General features: G+C 33.7%; 4 protein-coding genes across 5 annotated transcripts; 2 read left to right on the top strand and 2 right to left on the bottom strand.

The window, feature by feature from the left end:
• Positions 1-1,576: 1,576 nt before the first annotated feature.
• On the bottom strand, positions 1,577-3,459 carry LOC132165564 (F-box protein At3g07870-like). 2 transcript variants are annotated; one of them, XM_059576189.1, is made up of 2 exons: positions 2,321-3,459; positions 1,577-1,774 (listed from the first exon to the last, which is right to left on the bottom strand). In XM_059576189.1, the coding sequence occupies exon 1, from the start codon at positions 3,409-3,411 to the stop codon at positions 2,329-2,331; it is 1,083 nt and encodes a 360-aa protein (XP_059432172.1). In that variant the 5' UTR covers positions 3,412-3,459; the 3' UTR covers positions 1,577-1,774; positions 2,321-2,328. The 2 variants fall into 2 exon arrangements, with proteins under 2 accessions (XP_059432172.1, XP_059432180.1); XM_059576197.1 differs by having other exon boundaries at positions 1,577-1,706.
• A 2,326-nt stretch (positions 3,460-5,785) lies between these two features.
• On the bottom strand, positions 5,786-8,503 carry LOC132186207 (F-box protein At3g07870-like). Its single transcript, XM_059600066.1, has 2 exons — positions 7,346-8,503; positions 5,786-6,024 (listed from the first exon to the last, which is right to left on the bottom strand). The coding sequence occupies exon 1, from the start codon at positions 8,475-8,477 to the stop codon at positions 7,347-7,349; it is 1,131 nt and encodes a 376-aa protein (XP_059456049.1). The 5' UTR covers positions 8,478-8,503; the 3' UTR covers positions 5,786-6,024; position 7,346.
• A 4,084-nt stretch (positions 8,504-12,587) lies between these two features.
• On the top strand, positions 12,588-14,841 carry LOC132172623 (polygalacturonase-like). The gene is made up of 9 exons (XM_059584160.1): positions 12,588-12,809; positions 12,977-13,105; positions 13,208-13,381; positions 13,505-13,525; positions 13,622-13,829; positions 13,932-14,013; positions 14,129-14,237; positions 14,325-14,444; positions 14,623-14,841. The coding sequence occupies exons 1-9, from the start codon at positions 12,588-12,590 to the stop codon at positions 14,839-14,841; spliced, it is 1,284 nt and encodes a 427-aa protein (XP_059440143.1).
• Positions 14,842-16,641: 1,800 nt separating this feature from the next.
• Positions 16,642-18,869, top strand: LOC132167756 (nucleoside diphosphate kinase 1). The gene is made up of 4 exons (XM_059578781.1): positions 16,642-16,791; positions 17,225-17,273; positions 17,890-18,121; positions 18,457-18,869. Exons 1-4 carry the CDS (start codon positions 16,741-16,743, stop codon positions 18,569-18,571), a joined length of 447 nt encoding a protein of 148 aa, XP_059434764.1. The 5' UTR covers positions 16,642-16,740; the 3' UTR covers positions 18,572-18,869.
• Positions 18,870-18,916: the final 47 nt, after the last annotated feature.

The following is an 18,916-nucleotide window of genomic DNA, read 5'->3' as shown; positions in this document are numbered from 1 at the left end:
AAATCTGATTAGTTATTTTAAATAAAAGTATCATTTGGCTCCTCCATTGGGAATGCTAGTGATTCCCACAGGAATAACTATTCCTGAGAATAGACCCTTACTAAACAAAAGAATGATTATTCTATAGGAATAACCATTACATTCCATGAGTCTATTCCGCAAACAATTTTTCTTTATTTTTAGGCTTAATTATCTTTTTTAGTACTTAAATTTGCACATTTTATTTATTTTTTTTTTTTTTTCACATGTGGTTCAAATCCTCTCACAAATGGTATTTGACTTATAGGAAAAAACCAACTTAATACTTCTGTTAGGTTTCGTCACAGATGTCATCACATACAAATGACACGTGTTTTAAAAAAAATTAAAATTAAAAAAAAAATTAAAAAACTAAACCCTAAAAAGAATTGAAAATTTATGGGGTGGCCGCTCAACCCACCCCCATTTTGGCCATTGGGGGTGGCCAATAATTTTTCTTTTCTTCTTTTTAGGGTTTAGTTTTTTGATTAATTATTTTAATTTTAATTTTATTATTTTTTATTTTTTTAGGACACCTAGCATTTGTATCTGAAAACACGTGGCATTCCGTTAGTTTGAGGTAACGGATGTACTAAGTTTGTCTTTTCCCGAAAGTCAAATACCATCTGTGATAGGATTTGAAACTCATGTAGAAAAAAATAAAAATGTGCAAACCTAAGTACTAGCGGATAAAGTGTCAACTCAAAATACTTCAGGGAGTAAAGTGTGCTTCATGGGGTCATAGCTGTTTTTCTTTCTTTTTTTTGGCTAATCCAATTAAATATCAATTTTGCTTCTTTTTTTTTTTTTTTTTTTTTGACTAATCCAATGTGGGATTTTTTTACAAATCTGATTAGCTTTTTTAGATAAAAGTATCATTTGGCTCCTCCATTGGAAATGCTAGTGATTCAAATTTCATTCCAATTAAATGAATGACTATTTCATAGAAATAACCCTTACATCCCACGAGTCTATTCCGCAAACCATTTTTCTTTATTTTTAAGCTTAATTATCTTTTTAATACTTAAATTTGCACATTTTTATTTGATTTTTTTACTTGATATTCAAATTTTATCATAAACGGTATCTGACTTGCGGGTAAAGCTATAAATAAACTAGTCCATTCGACAATATTTATTAAAGATTTATTTATTCTTTTTCCATCTGGCACAATATTTCCCATTTCAATTTTGGCTACCACATAAAATTGCCCGACATTTTCTCTAACAAAACTCAACCAAACCTTCCCACACATCGATGTCACTATGCCAGAAGCCATTGTGGTTTGGGTGAACTGAGAAAAGCCAATGATTTCTCCAAGTGAGCTGGATATTCAATCGACAAAGGAGGACGGTGGGACTTGCAGAGAGCCAGAGAGAGAGAGAGAGAGAGAGAAAGAGGGAAGAAGATAAACAAAATAGAGGAGTTTTGGCCTGTTTGCTGCAGTCTGCTTTACAATAAGTGTGTTTTAGACCAATAGAGGCAACACCAATGTATTTGCTTTAATGCATAATTAGGGTGAGCAAATATTAACCGCACGTTAACCGCAACTGACCGCTACCCGCAACTAGAAAGATAGATATTCATAGCTAAAATGTTCAGACATTGCCATTTACTACATCAAAATCTTAATATAAACTGCTTCTAAGATGGGTGGACTAGCCCTTCCATGTTGCCTTCAATCAATCCTACATGAACAGTCAAAGACTTCAATTTGATGAAAGCTTCCATCTTTACCATGCAGATGGGAGAGGTGCTGAAAAAGAATTACCAAATAAATAAATAAAGCATTGTGAGTCAACAACATCACCTCCTTAAAAATAAATACACTAGTTCTAAATTTCAAATGGTCCAGAGAACCTAAAGAAAAGAACAAGAGAAAAAGGCAACTTGATTCCTTCACCCATTCATAGAGAGATCTATTTCGAGTTTTCAACTTAAATCCTAAAAGATTTGGTGCAATCCACTGAAATATATCACTATTTTTACATACTAAAAGTCTAAAAGCAATCAACTACTCTCAGTCAATTTGTCAAACAGCTTAAGCGTGTGTGCGCGTATCTAATGCATGGGAGAAGAGAATGATTCCTGGTATCTCCTATCTAATTTTATATATGAAAATGATGCTGATTGATCCGTATCAAACCAACTTCACTCAACAAAATGGCTCTCAAAAGAAGCAAATTTACATAATCATGTAACAAATGCAGTAAAATTTAGGACCAAACACTCTTATTAAAAAAAAAAAAGAGAAATAAAGACAGAAACATGAATCAAACAAGTTAAGGGCATGGAGCCATACCTCAGGGATTATCCTAGCGTGTAGTCCACAACTTTTAACGTTCTCCCAAACCCTTCAAAATGAAGATTCGTCTCCGTTTGTGCGAAAAGATCATACAAGACCAGCTGTCCCTCACTATTCTCCATGAACAACCCCCTGTTCTTCCAAAACCTCAATGGTCTTTCCAAATGCAATGGGAGTTGAATGCTGAGAAGCCTAGTCCACGACTCTCTAACACCAAATTCAATCATAACCCATATATCCAAATGCATATATTTCTTCCTTTCATCAAGAGGAAAAACCATCGTAGCAACATATCCCTTCAAGTCCGTCACAGTCCGGGTATATTCACCGTAATCACAAAAAAAGCGAGCATCCGGGAACATCATCGTTCGGAACTCCTCATCGGTGAAGTTAAAAGCTACAATTATATCATCATCATCAGCATACCATAGAAATACCCCATCCAATGCTGCGGTCCGCGAATTGACGTAATTGGGCACGCATAGATCAAGCAGTCTCCAAGAACCACATCTTAAGCTGTATATTTGTGCTTCAGCCCTTTCAGTACCATCTTCTTCTACAACCTGAAAAAGCCTGACCACCTTGAAGTCGTTGGATCTCGAGTCGAAACCGAACCCCACTTGACCCGGAAACACTCTAAGTCCGGTGTGACGGTGAGAAGACGCTGCCGGGAGAGCCTTAACTTCTGATGAGGTGGCGGGATTCCAGAGATAGACGTCGCTTCGCACGGTGTCGTCCCAGAGACAGAGCAAGCCATTACAGGAAGCGGCGATGTAATAGTGTGGTGCTGGTGATGGGAGATTCAGAGGGGTTTGAGACGCGCAGTGGAGGGAGTCGTAATAGCGGAAAGAGTGTATTAGATTTCCGGTATCAGAGTCTTGGGCGAAGAAAAGGATAAGACGGAGAGGATCATCTTCATTGGAGTTCTGGGCGATAATGGAGTGGTTGAGGAGGTTTTTTGAGAGGAAATCTGGGTTTCCTATGAGAGCATGCCATCTTTTGGAGACACACTTGAGTCTGATCAGAGATTTTGGAGGCACCCTCGACAGTATCTTCACCACCACTTCCACCGGCAGATAGGTTGCCATTCTTCAAACTTCCAAGCTCTCTGCTCTGCTCTGCACAGCACAAAATGGTGTATACATAAAAAGTCCTGTGCTTTTTGTTTGATAATTAAAACACCATTTTTACCTTGCTTAAATGTTAAGGATTAAAAAAGTTCTCCGGTCTTTAAATTGTTTTAATTGTCACCTTTCCTTTTATCATTTCCGCATATATAGGGAAACGATAAAATGATTCAATTTAGTGAACTCCGCTTTATGAAGTGTGATATTCAATCGATTAAATTATTCTTTGAAAACTGCATTGTAAAGAGTTGAAAAAACTACAAATATGGCACAAATAAAGAAGAGGAAGTTGATTCGGTGTTGATGTTTTGGGTGGAAATGTTGTCAGTTGTTATTACTTTCTTTGAATTGTTATGTGTTTTGATAGATTACCATATTTGAAAGAAATCTTTGACAGATACGTATTTTAGTGATTTATATTCGAGACAAGGGAATCTTTACTATTTAATATATGAGGATGATGAAACTTGCCATAACCATTTAAGAATGAATAGAAATTTATTTAGCAATTTATGTAATATGCTTGAAGCAAGAGGTGGATTAAAATTAGATTCTCAAGATTCTGGTAGAAAGAAATGGACTCCTAAGAAAATATTAAATTTGTTCAAGCTTTGGTAGAGCACTACAATAAAGGAAAGCTATAGGCAAGACTAGGTTTCAACCATGTTATCTTAGAATCTTGGAGATGAAGCTCTCAAAGACATTACCTGCTGGAATTAAGACAAAACCACATATATAATCAAGATTGAAAACTTTGAGAATGATTTTCAAGTAATCCATGCATTGTTACGTGGTCATGATGCAAGTGGATTTGGGTGGAATAATGTTAGAAAATATGTGGTTCCTGAAGATGTTGTGTGGCAAGCATATGTACAAGTCAAATTTTAACATGTTGTGAATTATATATTATCATATTTGATGGTTTTGTAGAGTTATAAAGGGGCAGCTAATTTTAAAAATAAAATTTTTCCCTTATATGAGGATCTTTGCATTGTCAATGCAAAAGACCATTATACTAGCAAAGATGTTCAAGCACCTATTGGACATGTGTGAAGAAATGCTACATAAAAAAGAGGATGAAAACAATATTGGCTAGAACGAGAAAAATGGGATGGAAGAACATAGTTGCCCACCAATGACAATGGAATAGGACTTTCGGGTTGGAAAAGAAAAAGGCCTAATAAGAGTACCGAAAATAACATCGCCCACACAATTAGAGAAGTTGGTAACCAACTTGCGATAAATTTAATTACTGCATCAGTTAATCTTAACAAGTCAGTTATGAGGAAGGTAGAATGAGAGAATAGATTAAAAGTTAATGATGAGCTATCAAAAATAATTGGTATTGCCGATAAGGATCGTCTCAAAGCAATAAGATTGATTGTTTGTTAGCATGAGATAATAGATCTTTTCTTCAGCATTTCAAATTATGATAATGAAGAATTGGTGCGTGAAATTATTAATGATGCATGAGAATGATGTACAATTTTCTAATGGTTAAGATGTTTGGTCAGCTATAAGTCATTTTGTAATTTTTTTTAAGAGACAATTTGGTGATTTGCATTTGCAGCAACTTGATTTTAATTGAGATGTGCTTTTTGTTCATTATTATGAAATAATTTGGTGATTTGCATTAGCAGCAAAACTTGATTTTAATTGAGATGTGTTTTTGTTCATTATTATGACATGTTCTTACATGATATCAATATGGCTGATGTGCTTTTCACAGTTTCTTTTTATTTTTTAAATAAATAAATAAATAATGGTGATACGATGATTATGTGCTTTTTTTTATTTATTTATTTTTATAAATAATTATGTAGCATAAAGAGGAAGAAAAAAAACATATACTTGATAGAATTTTTTTTTTTAAAAAAAAAAAAAAAGAAAAAAGAATTATAGTATAGTTGTTTATGTTTCAAAAATAAAGAAAAAAATTTGCAAAAAATTAAAAATAAAGAAAAAAAGTCCTTAATAAAAATAAATTATATTTGTATCATAAACGTACTTTAGGAAATTTAATTACAATACGATTTCATTCATGTACCAAACAAAGGAATACATTATAAGGGTTCTATTCCAATACAATCAAATTAAAGAATATAAATAGCTATTTCATATCTCTTCTATTCTCAATAATAGCTATTCATTTTTCTGATGGAATAGTCATACCGTAAACCAAACAAGCCTAGAAATTGTTAAGAGACTGAAAACATGCCTATGATTGGAGCATGCAATTCCCGACCCAAAAATACATGTTGGATTTTTTTTTTTTTTTTCTAAGCAATATCAGAGAAGGGGAAAGGGATATTGGATAATTAAATGCAGACCAATAGAGGCAAGACCAATATATTTGCTTCGATGCATAATTAAGGTTGCCATACCTAACCACCATGCAAATAGAAAGAGAAATATTCATAGCTAAAATGTTTTCAGACATTGTCATTTACTAATTCAAAATCAATACAAACTGCTTCTAAGATGGGTGAGTAGTTGAGCAACTGGACTAGCCCTTCCACAAACTTTCAATTTAATGAAAGCTTTTCCTTCTTTACCATGCAGATGGGAGAGGTGCTGAAAAAAGAATTATAAATAAATAAATAGATAAAGCATTGTCAGTCAATAACATAACCTCCTTAAAAAAAATATAGATCTCAGAAATACATCTTTCAAGCTTTCAACTTAAAGCACTGAAAATTCAAGGCCATTAGCCTGGGTAATGCTTAAATCCTAAAAGATTTGGTGCAATACTTGTTGGCCGGCCACTTTTTTGCGAACTATACCAGTGAAGAGAATGAAAACATTTATTAATGATGATAAATTCTGCAAAGAGTAGTATCAAAGCAAAGAGAGACCAATGTAGGTTAACGATCAAACACACACACACACACACAAAGGTGGTGTCCTTGTCAGTGTTCACAAATGTCAAATTCTTAAGATTAGAAGCTTCTACATCAAGAACTACAAGTTCATGCATAAAGCAGTGCTACACTTTCAACTTTCAAGGCAGCTTTTTCGAGCGAAATTTTCATTCTCTTCACTGGTATAGCATGCCAAAATTCAATGAATGTCTACTTCAACCTCAAGAGTACCAATCTCAACCTTAAAACTCTTTTAAGGATTCACAATAAGCAAGAAAAGGTGGCAACTCAAATGCGAATTTTAGGATCAAGCTCTTCATTTAGGATTCACATCTTGTAAACTCATTGTCAACTAAGCAATGATCCAAATGGGGCGTTGGTGGAAATTAGGAAAACACCCAAGTACAAATGCACCTCTATCTTCTTAACAATATGTTTAAGTGTATAACGTTTCTGGTTTCAAGGAAGGAGATGAGGTCATGAAGAACATGTTGGGGCAAGTTGCTGAGCCCTATCATTTGATGTCAAAAACAAAATGGGTGGCAATTAAAATCCTGGGTCTCTTGGAATTGGGCTCCATCGCTGAAATATGTCACTCTTTTTACCTAATAAAGTCTAGAAGCAGTCAACTATTCTCAGTCAATTTGTCAAACACGTGTGTTCAATTAGCAAGACGATTTGAAGCAGTACCCAAATCAGCTAGACGAAGTGGTAATTGTTTAAATTCTTAAATTAATCTCAAATCAATCACAACTAGGAGTGTGTTGCGTGTCATCTAATATATGCAGGGGAAGATCTAGAGAAGAGGATGATTCCTGGGTTTCTCAAAGTGCCTCTAATATCTCCTACCTAATTTTATATATGAAAATGATGCTGATTGATCCGTATCAATTATCAAACCAGATTCACTCAACAAAATGGATCTCAAAAAAGCAAATTTACAAAATAATGTAATTTAGGACCAAATATTCTTATTAAAAGAATAATAGAAGACAGAAACGTGAATTAAACTAGGTAAGGGCATGGTGCCATACCTCACGGATTATCCCTCCCTCCATTGATCACAACCGAACTCAGCCTGAGTTCTACCACTTCTAACGTTTCCCAAGACCCTTTAAACCCAAGTTTCGCCTCCTTTTGTGCCAAAAGATCACACAAGACCAGCTGCCTCTTTCTATTCTCCATGAACAACTCCCCGTTCTTCCAAAACCCCAATGGCCTTTCCAAATGCACTGGGAGTTTAATGCTCAGAAGTCTAGTCCACGACTCCCTAACACCAAATTCAAGCATAACCCATATATCCAAATACATCTTTTTCTTCCGGTCTTCACTAGGAAAAACCAACATAGCAAGAGATCCTTTCAACCCCGTGACAGTCCGCGTGCATTCGCCGTAATCACAGAAAAACCCAGCATCTGGAAACAGCATCGTTCGGAACTCCTCATTGCTGAAGTCAAAAGCAACTATTATCTCATCATCATCGTTCACATGATCCTCGTAATCGTCGTTACCATACCATAGAAAAACCCCATCCAATGCCGCGCTCCGCGAATCTTCATATATCCCCAAGGGCACGCCCAGATCAAGCTGTCTCCAAGATCCGCATCTCAGGCTGTATATTTCTACTTCATCCCATGTCTCATCTTCGTCTTCAACCATAAGAATTCTGATCACCTTGTAATCATTAGATACCGAGTCGAAACCGAACCCCACATGAAACATAGAGACTCTAAGTCGACCGTAAGAAGACGAGGCCGGGAGAGCCTTAAGTTCCGATGACGTTGCGGGATTCCAGAGATAGATGTCGTTTCGCGCATAGTCCCAGAGGCAGAGCAGGCCATTACAGGAAGCGACGATGTCAAATCTCGGTTCTGTTGGGAGATTCAGAGGGGTTTGAGGCGCGCAGTGGAGGAAGTCGTAAGAGCGGAAAGAGTGTACTAGCTTTCCGGGGGTTTTGGGGTCCAGGGCGAAGAAGATGATATGTCGGAGAGGATCATTGGAGTTCTGGGTGATAATGGAGTCGTTTAGGAGGTTTTTTGAGAGGAAATCTGGGTTTCCTATGAGAGCTTGCCAGCTTTTTGAGACACACTTAAATCGTATCAGAGATTTTGGAGGCAGCCTCGACAGTATCTTCACCACCACTTCCTCCGGCAGATAGGTTGCCATTCTTCCAAGCTCTCTGCCCTGCTCAAAATGGGACAATATATATATATATATAGAGGAAAATTTACTCTTACCAAATTTTTTTCTCAAAAATATTTAGTTTTCAAATCATACGTCACTGTTGCATAAACGTAGTGATTTAAAAGTAATAATTTTTATCAAACCAAAAAATAAATAAATAAATAATATTTTAAAAAATACATTTGATAAAATTATTTTTTCAATTACGATTTAATTTTTAAAATTCAGTATTTTTAAATTCTTCATCGTCAATAATTTGTTTACATTTTTTTTTACAAATTTAATAGATCAACCACTAGATTTATGAAATTTATCATTGACTTTGTAAGTTCATAAATTTAATTATTGATTTGTAAGATAAAATAAAAAAATATATAAACAAAATATTAACACAAATCATTTCTCCTTTTTAAAAATACAATTTCAAATAATCAATTTTTTTATCATTTACTTTAAAATTGTATTTTTTATTTACAAAATTGAAATATCAAATACACCAACACTCTTCATCATATGCAAGTCAGTATTTTTCTTGATTTTATGTCACGAGATAAGTAGTGTAAGTGAGTCCTATTTTATTATGTGGTAGTGGTAGGCTATAATACCATAAAAAAACATTTATAAACTTAACTCATAGCATAAAATCAATTTAATAAAAGAGAATCGTCCGCTTATAATAAATATGGCCAAAATCTTGTACACGAGCAATAAAGAATTATTCCTAAAAAAAATAAAACATGATTTAAAAACAAATTTTGAAAATAAAATTTTGCAAAGTATGGCATTTTTATTCACCATGAATGCTCCTCGAGATTGTTTGCAGTTCCATGATGATATACGATGCTACTGATTTAACTACACAAAGACAACAGGCTTTTGAAAATTCCAATGCCTCGTGATTTGACTATGCACTGCCTTTACTTGACTAGAAAGCTGACCCATACTAATACCATTTTGACTGAACTAGTCACAATTTAACTCGATTTTAACTAGACAAATTTACTTTTTAACCACTTTTTCTTTTAAATATATATATTTTATTTAAATTTGTCAACCTTAGTTTATTAATACGGTTCAAACAATACTACTGTAGTCAGAAAACAATGTTTGAACAATATTCAACGTGTGAATAGTAATCCTGTGTAAATGTCACATCATGACATTATTTTGGCCATATCAACTTTTGCTCAATTTTATAAACTCTTATTCAATTTTTAAATCTCTCATTTTGGACTCTAAATTTTCAATTACTTTTAATGTAAACTCCTTCGTCTGATTTTAAACATTACATGACATTTATACCTCTGACTTTTGTATAAAATTTTAACTTTCAAAATATTTTTTTTAATTTTTTTAAAATAAAAATCAATGACATTTTAATCTTTTTTTTTGTATTTTTAATGGCTAAAATTAACGAAAGGGTTCTAATTAAGAGTAATTAAAAGTTTATGGGTCAAAAATGAGAGATTTGGAAGTTCATGAGAAATTTGTAAAATCGGGTAGAAATTTAAGAGGCCAAAGTAAAGTTTTCCCTAAAAACAATACTTGAACAATATTTAACTTGAGAATAGTAATACTGTTCAAACGTCACCTAATAGTGATACATAAATAATAATGTTGTTTAAACATCACCGCTTTATAAAACACGTTGTTTAAACAATAAAATGCTACGCATCTGACAACCAGAGAATCAAACATGAAATATCTCAAGCAAATCATCCCCGGGGGATTACCTGAGACTTGTTGAGACCACTCTAACATGGTAGAGGCAACAATCTTGAAGAAGAATTTTAAGGTAGGGTTTGTTAAAGGAATGAGAGAAGGCACGCGGGAGAAAGTGACCGTTCTATTTTTGAACGGTCATTTTTTTTTTTTTTCTCTCTTCTTTCAAACAATCAAGCTAAATGCATCAGCTCAGAGGTTTATAAATGAAAACTTTTATCAAACAAAAATCTAACTTTTCTTTTATAGAGAAATGCTAACCGAGAAAATCAAAACAATTAATAAAAATCTATATATATTACGGTACCAATTTATGAGTTCCGCATTAATTTGATATAATTTCTTAGTAAAAAATTTAATATCCGTATCATTTTTTTTCTTCTAATAACTCTAAGAATGTAAAGATGTACAGGGTTCCGCATTACATCTTTTATGAGCTCCGCATTAATTTGATTATTAGCACTGACCTAATAATCCTCAAATTTCATGTAACAGGGGCTTTTACAGGTTTCTAATGGGTAATTCAATTAGTTGAAGATTACGCCTTATAAAATGAAGATGTATGCCAACTATACATGAAGCTTAAATTTCAGAAATATGCACCAAGATTTGAAATTAAACCAAAGCTAGCATGGAGAAAACAAGGTTCCGAAGAGAGAGAAGAAGAAGAAGAAAGAGGAAGAAAAGTTATCTGAATTAAGCTCTTCTTTCTTCCTTGCTCTGCAACTTCAACTAGAGAATGACAAATTTTTTTCGTTGCATGCTCTGCGACGAGAGGGAGGAAGAGAGAACGACACACACAAACAAATACAAAAGTTTTTTACGAATATATTTCACCCTCATCCCGCCTTCTAATTTGGACCAAAACGGCGTAGTTTTGGTCCAATTGATCCCACATTTTAATTTACGAATATCCTCTGTTGGATCGTTTCTTTTTCTTTTTCTTTTTCTTTTTTTTTGCTGCAGAATTTGGTTTTGAATTTCCTTTTTCTTTGTGCGGGTGTTGCGTACCTAGAGAGAAGAGAGTAGTATTTCTATTAGGATTCTAGTATTAATTAGATAGTAGTAGATAATAAATGGGATAGTATGTTATCTCTAGAGAGTATTGTTTCTATTAGGATTCTAGTAATTAATAGATAGTAATAGAGAATAAATAGGACAGTATGTTATGTCTAAGTAGTTTGGTATTATCTTTATTAATAGTTATTAAGTTAAGTGTTATATATGTGATATGATAATCATAGGATATATCTCTAAGTGAGTAGTTTGTGTTTATCATGTTTCTTTGTAACCGTTGCTGATCAACCCAACTTCAGCAAATTCTTCAAACTCTTTTGTTTTTAAGATATATATCATGGCTTCCACTGTACTATTAAAATATTATTTATTTATAAAATATAGGTTCTTTACCTATCTTCATATTTTTTACAAAATTCTTAGACAATCTTCAATGAAAGACTAAAAGATGAAAGATGAGAGATAGAAAATAAATGTTTATATTAAAATAATGTATAGGAGACCACTCTTGGTTCATTACACATTGAAAAACATTATAAACTACCCAAGGGTATTGGTTAAATTTAAGAAAATTGAAGTGTGTGAGTTTTTGTGATTTTTTTACAAAAATTCCTAAATATAGAGAAATTAATGAGCTATAAGGTATTTGCTGCTAGTGTTCTAAGATCTTGCTTCTCATCTTTTGTTGTTGTTTGATGAATACACATTTATAATAATTTGGGTTCCTTGGCCATGTTAACATGTATGATTCAGATATATGTAATGAGGATATAAATTAAACAGAGGAGGAAGAAAGAAGGAAAAAAGAAAAAAAAGTTTAAAGGAAATGCCATTACAATTTAATAATTTATAGAACATATTATAAAGAATATAAATGCCCACATATACTTGTGAAAGTGTTATGAAGAGAAATATATGTTTTATGTACAATTAATAGTATTGGGATCGGGGCATTACAAATTTACAATGACATAAAAATTAACTGGTATCAATCATATTGGCCAGTATGATACGTACCGACCTCAACAAAGGCAATAGAAACCTATACAAAAGGAATAATTGTCTGTAACGAAAGCAAATTTACGACAGAATAAGTGGTAAAAGATAAGAGTGAGTGGTAAAAGATAATTTTACATCGATGTTGAAGAATCAGAATGCAGATAGAATTTGTATTTCCGACTGACCGACTTGGGAATTAATAGTTAATAGTAGTTGTAGTCGGATATGACATGCTTCTTCATGATGCCTATTATAAAACAACACCCACCCTCCTTCATTAAACAAATCACAACGATCGTCGATCTCTTGCATGCAGATCAAATTCCTTTCTCAACTAGTGCAAATTCAGATATCATGGCTCTTCTTCACGCCCACGCCCTTTTTTGGATTTTCACCGTTTTCATCATTATAACGTCTTTCTCATCCGAAACATCCTGTTTTCGGCTTCATGATTCCCGCGCCTATACTACTTCACGCATAGTAAGCATCCCTTCAACTTCAACTTCACCACCGAATCCGGAGCTGCTTAATGTAGATGCCTTTGGCGCTAAAGGCGATGGAGGAGATGATACTCAGGTATATACCTCGTTATATATATATATATATATATATATTCTCTCTACTGTTCGATCGTCTCTTTTTTTCTTTTTTCTTTTTTTCTGCAGAATTTGGTTTTGATTTTTATTTTTCTTTGGGTGGGTCAACTGATTAATTGATGTTGGTTTGATGTTTTCGCACTGCAGGCATTTAAGAAAGCATGGAGAGAGGCTTGTTCTTCAAAAGATAGCGTTCTTGTGGTACCTCAAAATAGGAGCTATCATCTCAAGCCAATTACATTCAAGGGTCCTTGCAATTCTAATTTCACATTCAAGGTCTCTATCTTTACGTTGAATTTGCAAGCATGCATCTGTAATTATATAAATATCTAATTAATTATATGCCTATTTTTTCTTTCTTTATACTTATTATACTAGGTCTATGGAACAATCAAAGCTTCTCCTCGTAAATCAGATTATCAAAAACATAAACGACAATGGCTTGTGTTCCAAAATATTCAAAATTTTACTGTCGAAGGTGGGGGAACGGGCACCATCAATGGCAATGGGAAGAGATGGTGGAATAACTCATGCAAAATCAACAAAACTCTGGTATGTAATTCGGCTCATGAGTTCTTCCATCAACTTTAATTTCTTTCTTTCCATCTCTTAATTAATAGAATTTGAACTAATTAATTAGTTGTCATTTCTTTCTTCTATTTCTTTTGCATGCAGCCTTGCACGCACGCACCAACTGTAAGCCTTTAATTTTTTCCTTTTTCTTTATTTCTTGATTCTTTTCAAAATATTTTTATCTTTTTTTATATATATTGGGTATGTATGTATGTATAGGCCGTGACTTTCCTCAACTGCAACAATTTGACGGTAGATAACTTCCGGATCAAAAACGCACCACAAATGCATCTCACGTTTCAAAGATGCTCAAATGTCAAAGCTTCACGTCTCGTGGTAACTGCACCGGAGCATAGCCCCAACACCGATGGAATTCATGTCACAGAAACGCAAAACATTCATATTCAAAACTGCATTATAGGGACAGGTAACCTTGAATTTTCTATAAAAAGTTGCTAATTAAATATCAAGTTTGGCTTGCCACTATATATAGTGACAATAATGAGATTTTATGTTTTATTTATTGAAGGGGATGATTGTATTTCGATAGTAAGTGGGTCTGAAAATGTTGAAGCCACAGATATTACCTGTGGACCCGGCCATGGAATCAGGTAGCTAGGGATCTCTAACTCTTCTTGCTTTGAATGCATGAATATTATTACGTTTTTTTTTTTTTCTTTACATGTAATTTAATTATTACTTATTTGGATATTATTTTACTTGCAGCATAGGAAGTTTGGGTGCGGGCGGTTCAAGTGACTATGTTTCGAATGTGTTAGTCGATAGAGCGATACTATCAGGAACCACAAATGGATTGAGAATAAAAACATGGCAGGTAATTAAAAATATGTATTTTGTTTTTGTTACTCCATTGTTGGTTAGCAGTTCACACTTAACATATTATTCATTTATTTATACGCAGGGCGGCTCTGGATATGCCAAAAATATTACATTTCAAAATGTTGAAATGCACAGTGTCCAAAACCCTATAATCATAAATCAATATTATTGTGATAAAAAAGAACTTTCATGCTCAGAACAGGTAATACTCTTAACAAAAATGTTTGGTGTAATGATAGTGTGTATTTATAAATTTATGTGGATGATAGTCAACATGAGTGTCACATGGCACAATGGCAAAACTGAGTTATAATACTCTAAACAACACTTGTATCCCAAAACTCATCATTGTTACTAACAATCACTTAATCTAATGACAGGCTTCAGCAGTCAAAGTAAGCAATATTGTTTACAAAAACATCACAGGTGTCAGCGCATCAGAGGAAGCCATAAACTTCAAGTGCAGCAAGAGTTTTCCATGTCGTGAAATTTGGTTGGAAGACGTTAATCTTGCCCGCCAAGAAGACGAAAGTATTAAGGCCTCTTGTGAGAGCGTTCAATATTTGACTAACCAGGGGACCGTCTCTCCTTTGTGCTAGTTGATTTGCTTTTTCCATTTGTTTATTAACGTTTATATTGAATAATAAATATATATATATATATATATATTTTTGTAAAATTCCTTGTCCTAGTAAGGTATATGGATACGTATCAGACCCAAACTCGAATGATTGAATAAACAAAAGAAAATGTTGGTTTAAAACATAGGAAAAAGAAACCATAGAAGTAAACCTTGAACAAATAAATAAGTTTTTTTTTTTTTTACTTATTTATTTGAACAAATAAGTATGTTATGCCGTTATAAAACAAAAAGTAAAAGAAAAGTATGTAATGCCATTCTTATCTGCTTTACTTTAAATTAGAATATTATGTTTTTAAGGAGGATGCGGTTACCATTTGGACTACCACTAATTAAATAGGTTATCCCTACTTTAGTTCGTCTTTTAGATTATCAAAATAACTTATTAGAAAGCATCCAACTTTGTGAGAGAAATAGAATATCTGAATAATAAGGCTAAAATAATCAAGTTGAAAACCTTGAATATTCTTTCTCACCATAAAATAAAAATAAAATAAAATAAATCAGTACTCATCCTTCAAAAGAAAAAAAAAAAAAAAAAAAGATTTGTTCAGAAAATAATATTTTTTTAATAAATATTCTTTGATGTTTAATTCTTTTTTTTTTTTCTTTTACTTATCCGAAAAATACTTTCTTTCTTTTTTTTTTTCTGAAGAAAAGATAGCTGCTATCCGAAAAATAATTATAACAAGGCCATGTGTTCTATCACCGAGAGAATAAAGTTGGCTAAAAAATAAAAAATAAAAAAAAACTGATAGAACAAAGTGAATTGACATATGAGTTATTCCATGGATGCAATTACATTTTTTTTGGCTGGCCATTTAAAATTATAATGCTATAATGCCCCAAAAAGAGTGAATTTTTTTTTTTTTTTTTTTTAAAAAAAAATACTGGCCTTTAGAGTCCATTAAGGTTGTTACTACTTTGAATGGTTCTTGAGTGATTAAGCCACCCTTTTGGCCAATGAGTTGGTTCAGCCACCCAATATGACAATTTTAAGACAATTGGGGCTACCCCAACGTTTCAATCAATCGGTGATGGTTACAACCACTCCCGATTCTCATTACGATGGTCACGTCATCCATAATTCTCATACGGAATGATCGCGTCACTCTTGAACTACCATTTGAGGGTGATCACAGAATCACCTTTTAACTAAGAGAATGGTTCGACTTCGCAGCCACCCCTTCAATTTTATTTAATTTTTTAAGTTTTGTTTTTTTCTCGTATGTGATATAATCTGGTGTAGTTGTGTTTTTTTTTTAAAAAAAACTTAAGTTTAGTAAGATTGGCTTAAGTGTCACATTTTGATTGATGACACAAAACTCACCTTTTGTGCAACCTCTCTACATAAGTTTTTTTTTTATTTTTTTATTTTTACATGTCCGTATAAGAGGGGGATGAGAAGTCGAACTAGTGACTTCCGCTTTATTAGGCGTAGTTCCAGCCGATTAAGTTACCTCTTGGGAATACCTCATTTCGGACAAATGATATGGTTCGACCCTTTGTCTTTTTCAGTGGTATGTTTTTGTTTTAATTTTGCTGTCATAATCGGGGCCGTTGGTGTTATTTTGCTGTCAAATGAACGGTTGAAAAAAATGGCATTGGACCCCATCCAACACCAAAAGGATCTCAATCCGAATAAAGTTAATGAAGATAAAAAATTTTAAGATTGAACTCATGATTAAAAAAAAAAAAAAACCAAACGGGTCTTAAGCGAATATTCTCTTGCACTTAGGGCTAGGGTTTTGTTTTCAGCCATATATATAGTACCCCTTCTCTCCTTCTTTCAATCATATCGTCACTCTCTCCCTTATTTTCAAGAGTTTTAACAGGAAAATACTTCACAGCGAGAACGATGGAGCAGACCTTCATCATGATCAAGCCCGATGGTGTCCAGAGGGGCTTGGTACGTGGGTTTTTTCTTTTTTATTTGAAAGTTCAATTTCTTTTTACTATCTGTATGGATTTTGTGTTTGGCTGAAGCGAAAGTGTAGGAAAGGAAAGGAAAGTTGTGGTTTTTTTTTTTTTTTTTTCTGAAACCAGAACTTGCAGGTTTTCGATTGAAACTGAATTGGGTTTGTGGGATTTCGTTTGTTATGTGAGGTGGTGTTTGTAGATCTAAGTGTTTGGTTTATGAGAAACGGGAGGAAAATAACTGAAAATCTAATCAGATTAGTCCGTCATACAACTAGTTTTGCTTAGTTGAGCTGGGAACTTTTATCTGCTCGAAACCAAGATTGTAAATTGTTATTTGAATGCTTGTATTTCATTTTCAGTGTGCAATTGCTGGTGACGGCAATAGGGGTCAGTTTTATTGAAGCATTTAATCTATGTTTCAGGTTGGTGAGATCATTAGCAGGTTTGAGAAGAAGGGCTTCTATTTGAAAGGTAATATCTTTTTAACAGTTGATCCTATAACATGAGCTGCGATAGTTATGAGTTGGCTGCAACATGTGCTTGTCAACTTTATCTGTAATGGTTTCCAATAGATGATTTGTTTAAGGAAATTTTATACCCCCAATTTTAGTCTGAAATGCAAGTTTCATCTTGTACGGCCTACTCCTATAAAGTTCAATAATAAATACTCATGTTTCTAGATGAATTTTCATTGGAATTTCCAAATTCTCTCTTCTTTTAAGTAAAGGGGAAACTAAAACATTAAAAAAAAATTCTTTTCTAGTTAGGTGATCCTTTTGTATACTCGTGTGAACTTAGGGGCGCTTTACTCTTTTAATAAGACGGGTTATTACTTATTAAAAAAAAATCTAAACTAGTAGAATCTTTTTTTGATAAGTGTAATCTAAACTAGTATAATCTAGTATAATCTCTCCATTGTGATTAGATTAAAGAATATTTAGATGGCTTATTCTTCTAAATTTCATAACTGCTTAACTAGTCTGAATTTCATTGAAAACATTATGGCCTACTCTGAGTATAACTTAAAACTAGCTGGTAAATCGAAACCTTTCTTGGTCTGTATTGAGTATGTGTGACTTGTGTTTAGGTTTGAAGCTCATATCTGTGGACCGTTCTTTTGCTGAGAGGCACTATGCTGACCTGTCTGCAAAGCCCTTTTTCAATGGGTTGGTTGACTACATTATATCTGGTCCTGTTGTTGCTACGATTTGGGAGGGTAAGAATGTTGTGACAACTGGCCGAAAGATTATTGGAGCCACAAACCCCTCGGACTCTGCCCCTGGAACCATTCGTGGTGATTTTGCAGTTGAAATTGGCAGGTAACTTCATTTTTCCTTTTACTGATGGACTTTGTATGATACCAGGGTTTGTGTCCTTTGCTTGTAGTATTGGGCAATCTTGGTGTTATAGTCATATCATGTAGCCATAAATGGCTTTGTGTTGTTTTTCTGGGTTTAGAAGGTTTTCGCAACATGGGTTGTTACTTGTTAGCTCATATCATGTAAAAAATGCTTAGTTTTCTTCGTCTTTTGAAAGTCTTCTTGAGGAATTGTTTGGACTTGTGAAACTGAAATGTTATGAAGAAATGGAACCTGAAAAATGATTAATTTTATTTTAACTTGGATTAGTGACACATGAGATTAACTTTTTGCAGGAATGTCATTCACGGAAGCGATTCAGTTGAGAGTGCAAGGAAGGAAATTGCACTGTGGTTCCCCGAAGCTCCCGTTAACTGGGAGAGCAGCCTCCACTCGTGGATCTATGAGTAAATGCTTGATTGAGCTGTTTGAAGCCCATCATCCTCGCTCTTCTGTTGTTATCACTACTATTTGATAAGCTAGTTATGAAGTTTTGGCTTAGCTTGTTTCCTTGGATTTGCTTATCATTTAATGTTATGATGCCTATTAAGGTTAAGCTGTTTTAGTTATTTAAACGTTGGTTTTCACGAGTCCGACTCTAAACCAAGAATAATTTTTTACTTGATCTAGTGGATATCTAGGGTTTTGCTGTTCTTGGTATTGCAAGAAAAGCCCTTTCTTATGAATAAACTTCAGTGTCAACTATCAACCCTTTGCCTGAAAGGAAAGCTTTTTATGTTTGTGGGATATGAACCA

Source organism: Corylus avellana, chromosome ca1 (genome assembly GCF_901000735.1).
Source record: "Corylus avellana chromosome ca1, CavTom2PMs-1.0".
NCBI classification, from domain to species: Eukaryota; Viridiplantae; Streptophyta; class Magnoliopsida; order Fagales; family Betulaceae; genus Corylus; species Corylus avellana.
This window is presented reverse-complemented; position numbering and strand designations above follow the sequence as displayed.